General features: G+C 54.2%; 1 protein-coding gene across 1 annotated transcript in view; it reads left to right on the forward strand.

Annotated features, from left to right (window-relative positions):
* Positions 1 to 1,118: 1,118 nt before the first annotated feature.
* The window catches only part of LOC104489590 (tropomyosin alpha-3 chain), a 6,848-nt gene continuing 3,021 nt past the window's right edge, over positions 1,119 to 4,945 (forward strand). Inside the window, exons 1-6 of the mRNA XM_010131764.1 lie at positions 1,119 to 1,246; positions 2,036 to 2,153; positions 2,402 to 2,472; positions 3,820 to 3,895; positions 4,387 to 4,449; positions 4,586 to 4,655. Of these exons, the coding sequence (XP_010130066.1) occupies positions 2,040 to 2,153; positions 2,402 to 2,472; positions 3,820 to 3,895; positions 4,387 to 4,449; positions 4,586 to 4,655 (394 nt within the window). The 5' untranslated portion in view covers positions 1,119 to 1,246; positions 2,036 to 2,039. The remainder of the gene's footprint in view (positions 1,247 to 2,035; positions 2,154 to 2,401; positions 2,473 to 3,819; positions 3,896 to 4,386; positions 4,450 to 4,585; positions 4,656 to 4,945) is intronic.

Genomic DNA, 4,945 nt, shown 5'->3' on the forward strand with positions numbered 1-4,945 from the left:
AGGCCGCTTTGTTACAAGTGGCCGGGATGTTTTGTGTGTGCCTGTGTGCGGGCCTCTGCAGGAGATCATGGTGCTGCCCTGAAATGGCTGCAGCCCTGCCCGTCTCTGTGCCAGCGCAGTGGCCGTGCTGGAGGGCAGGGCTCTGGGTTCCCCGGGCTGGTTCTGGTGGGGTTAGTGTCTCCAGAGCATCAAAGCTCCTCCCCAGGCTCTGGTCAGGGTTGGTGCAGGTTGATGCTCCGAGAGATGCCTCACGGTCGATAGCAGTGCTGCTGTAAGAGCCCTGGCTGGGGGGATGGGATGGCTTCTGATCTTTGCTGATTCACTTTTGTGGTCACTCTTCTGGCAAGCGTGTGGTGCCTGTGGGCTCTCAGCAGTTTGCTGCTCCTGGCACGTGCCGCTGGACTGAGGTGGCTGGCTGCATGTGGCGGCTGCTGGGGCAGCAACTCAACCTGTCTCCCGGCTGGATGAGGCCTTCGCTCTCCCTCTGGGATACTGGGGAGTTGCTGGGAGGAAGGAAGCCTAGAGCATGGCTGGCTTGAGCCACAGGGGTTGTGGGTGTTGCAGCCCAGGGCTGAGCCCTGCTGCTGCACCGCGTTGGGGCAGCCCTGCAGACAGCCTGGATGCAGCTTGGCAGACCTGTGAAGCTGCTAATCTTCCTCATGTTGCTGATGAGAGGGCTTGCTTTGAGCCACGCTTGTGTCCAGATCACGTGGGCAAACTGACTCTGTGCTGAACGGTTGCTGACAGAGCTGTGGCGCTGGTTAAACAGGCTGTGATTGACAGCCTGGCAGGATTGCAGCAGCTGCAAAGGAGACCGTTAGTGTAAGTCATCGGCTCAGTGCCTGTGGCTTAAGCTGTCACATCGGCTCGAGCTGGCAGGTGAGAAGCTTGCGGGATGGCTGCTGCATGGACAGGGTGCCTGCGTGGGATGGTGTGAAGCTTAACGTGGGTGCAAGTGTGAGGAAGTGCAGCCTCTTGAAGGAAGTGGATAAAGCACTTGGCTTTGTTTTGACTTCTCACGTGCTGCTGCTGAGCTGAAGGCAGACCTCCGCTGCCCTGCACTGACTGCTAAACCTGCCATAAACCGGGTTGCCCTTATCTGCTCCCTCTAGGCTGAGGCAGAGGTGGCGTCTCTGAATCGCCGTATCCAGCTGGTGGAGGAGGAGTTAGACCGAGCCCAGGAGCGCCTTGCCACAGCTCTGCAGAAGCTGGAAGAGGCAGAGAAGGCTGCAGATGAAAGTGAAAGGTGGGCAAGGGCTGCTGCTCTCACTGTCGAACATCTCAGATGTGTTCCTGGCCGAGGGCCCGGTGCCATCAACCTCTTGGGCTTCCTGGAGGGTGGGAAGTAGACACCACATCAAGGCTGGATGTGGGAGTCTGTACCTGATTATGCGGAGCAGCTAAAACAGTGCTGTTCGTCTGGAGTGAGTATCTTGGAACCTGAGGCTAGGGAGTGAGTGCTGTGTGCTGCCGTGAATCCCTGCCTCCAAGGGAGGAGGAATCAGTGGGTTCTGGGACACTGTTGCCTTGTAAAGGTGGCTACTGGTGGGGAAGCCTCTTCCTGCTACTCTGCCAGCATCCTTCCTTCTGGCAGATGTCCCCTGACCTGCTGGTGTGATTCAGAGGGGAGCGCTCTGCCTCCAGTTGGCTGATGTGCTGCAGCAGTGCACACGCTGTAGTGAGCAGCCTGACCTAGCTGGTGTCCTGCCATAAAGATGAACTTGGCTGGGAAGTGCTTGGCTCAGCTGTGTGGAGTCCCTAAGACAGCCCGGCTCGTTCTCGGCAGCCCCCCAGGTCCCTTGGTGCAAGAGCTCAGTGAGCTGCCTGAGGAATGCCCCAAGGAGCAGTTAATTCTGAGCAATCCAGGTGGCTGTATTTGCATCAGCCCGGTGGTGACTGCCTTCCTGTGCACTAACAGTTCCCTCCCAAGACCACATGGCTTCCTTAGAAACCACAACACTTCTGAAACTCATTACACTGATGACTTGTACAGCATTGTTTTATATATCCCCTCCCTGTGCTTCCTTCTGGGCAGAGGCATGAAAGTCATTGAAAACAGGGCTCTGAAGGATGAGGAGAAGATGGAACTGCAGGAGATCCAGCTCAAGGAAGCCAAGCACATTGCAGAGGAGGCAGACAGGAAGTATGAGGAGGTGAGACTCTTGGATGCTGTAGTACAGCTGACCCTGGCCAGGAGAGGCAGCTCCTCCTCCTGCTGACAGGGCTTTCCTCAGCAAGCCTGTGGGGAGAGCCAGACTCTCAGCAAGCTCCATTAGTGTCCCCCTTTGCCAACATCCTCTGGCAGCTCCAGTGGCTGCTGCAGGTGTTCCCTTTACAGCCTGGCACAGCCTGCCAGTGCAAAGTCATCTTCCTTCCTCTTAACTCCGATCCTCCCTTCCAGGTTGCTCGGAAACTGGTGATCATAGAAGGAGATCTGGAGCGTACTGAAGAGAGAGCCGAGCTTGCAGAGTCGTGAGTAACCTGCTCGCATGCGACTGGCACATCTACCTTTGCATGGGACTAACACAGCATTTCTAATCTTGTTACACAAGGCCTGAAACTAGAGTGGGTTCAGATCCTCCGGTGGAAGAGCTGGAAGCACTCTCCTCAGAACAGGATTAGCTCCACTGAGGATGTGCGGCTTGTGATGATGTGATTTGCTTTGTAGGGGAGATGTTCTGCCCCTTTGCATGGAGGGACTCCCTAGTTAGCGAGGCCAGAGAATCCTTCTGCGCTTGGTGTTCACCAGCACAGTATGTACGGTCATGACATCTGTACACATTGCTATGGGCACAGCACTTGTCCTAAAGCAGCAGAGGTCTCCTGCGCTGGGAGCTGAAGTGCCATGTGGGATGTCCAAGGGCAGAACTGTGCCTGAGGTTGGTCTCTGGCCAAATATTAAAATATTTGTGGTAACTCCTACAGACTTCTGCACTGCTGAGCAGCAAGCTGGACTTCTCTGCTCGGAGCAGACACACAAATTGTGGTGTTTAGGCTCCCTTCACCCGGCTGGATGCTTTAGCTGATCCTTGAGGAGCTGATCGTGGCCTTTCTGTACTCTGGGCCTTGTCTAACAAAACTTGTGTGTATGCAGCAGTAGCACTGTGCTTCCTGCCCAGACATGCATGTTGTGACCATGACTTTTTTTTTCCCCTGCCCCCTTTTTTGCTCTGTGGTGTTGTGTTATTGGTGCTCCTTTTGACCTTTGCCCCCGCCTGGCTTGTGCCATCCTGTGACCGTCACTAACAGTCGTTGCCGGGAGCTGCAGGAGCAGATCAGAGTGATGGACCAGAACTTGAAGTGTCTGTCTGTTGCCGAAGAAAAGGTACTAACCTCTCCCTTCTTGAACCATTAAACCAGAACTCCTGTGGTCTTCTTGCTATGCTCCTTCCCTCAGCTTAACTGTGTCTTTCTCTCTCCTGGACTGTTCTGTCCTCTCTGCCTGTAAATATTCCTGTCTGAGTGGTGGTGGCTGTTCATCTGTCCGTCAGAACAGCTTCCCTCCTTACAGCAAACTAAACATGCTGTTTCTACTTGAAGACTCCAGATCCGGCAGAAATCTGTGTCCACAGCTCAGCTGCTCAGCTCAGTGCCCTGTGCATGTGCTGGCAGAATACTTAAAATACGAACTTGGAGGCAGGAAGGGAACTTGCTTCCTGCACGAGTGCCTCCAAGCAGGGTCCCGTCCAGTCTGATTGCAGACTGTCTCCTAAAGAACTTCCTGGTTTTTCCTGCACATGGATTCACTTCTTGTCTCTCCTGTCTTTCCTTCCCACTTCTTTTCCTTTTTCTCCCCTCTTTCTTTACAAAATCCCACAGTAAGTGTTCCGAGCTGGAAGAAGAGCTGAAGAATGTCACCAACAATCTCAAGTCTCTTGAGGCTCAGGCTGAGAAGGTAGGCCTGCCTGTCCAAAGGCCAGAAACATTTCTGCTTTCCTAGGAGGGTGTGTGGCAGCAGAGCACCTGCTGTGATGGAGATGATGCCTCTGCAGCCTTAAAGCAAGAAGAGCTGTGCTTGCTCTCCCAGGAGCAGATAGCGGATTTCAGTGCAGGGCTGATGTTGACTGTGGGAGCTGGGAGTGTGAAGTCTGGCTGCCCTTCCCTGCCTTGGGGCAGACTCAATCAGCCAAGATGTTTGTGCTGCTGCAATGAGAATTTTTCTGTGCCCAAGTTTGTGTTACATGCATGGTGTGGGACTTGCTGCCTGACCCAGTTCTGGTGGACTAGGGTCGGGATGTAAACAGCTCCCTCCCAGCTGGAAGTTTCTGTGGGCATGTGCACTGCAGAAAGGAGTTTGTCTCCCTCTGAAGCTGTGGGCTCTCTGGAGCGGGAGGTACCTGGGGCTACTGAGGGCTGCTGATTGCTGATTCCTTTCCTTTTCCACAGTACTCTCAAAAAGAGGATAAATACGAAGAAGAGATCAAGATCCTGACTGATAAACTCAAAGAGGTGAGTGACCATGTTGGGATGGCCTGCTGGGTGAGCTGGCCTCAACTCGGCTGGCGAGAGATGTGGAGGGTGGGAGACTTGATGTCCTTGGGCCTCTGTAGTCCTTTGTACTAACTGGTTCGCTTCTGTCTGGCAGGCAGAGACTCGTGCTGAATTTGCTGAGCGGTCTGTAGCCAAGCTGGAGAAGACCATTGATGATTTGGAAGGTACATTCTGGGGATGGGAAGCCAAAGAATATGTGGTGAGGAGTGGGGGGCTAAGGAGGGCTGCCTCCCAGTTAACTGGAGACACTGCTCTGCTCCTCAGTACCTGGAGCATGACCTAACTGAGCCTCCAAGGTGAGGCTTGGTGCTTCTGGGCTCGGGAGTTGTGCCCAGTGTATCTACTCTGAAAGCAGTTCCCTGGCTGTGCTGCAGCAGGTCTCAAGCTCTTGATCAAACACCCTGCTGTACCTGACTGATAGTGACAGATAGCACAGCTGGTGGATCTTGGTTGT

Source organism: Buceros rhinoceros, unplaced genomic scaffold (assembly GCF_000710305.1).
Source record: "Buceros rhinoceros silvestris isolate BGI_N320 unplaced genomic scaffold, ASM71030v1 scaffold39982, whole genome shotgun sequence".
NCBI classification, from domain to species: Eukaryota; Metazoa; Chordata; class Aves; order Bucerotiformes; family Bucerotidae; genus Buceros; species Buceros rhinoceros.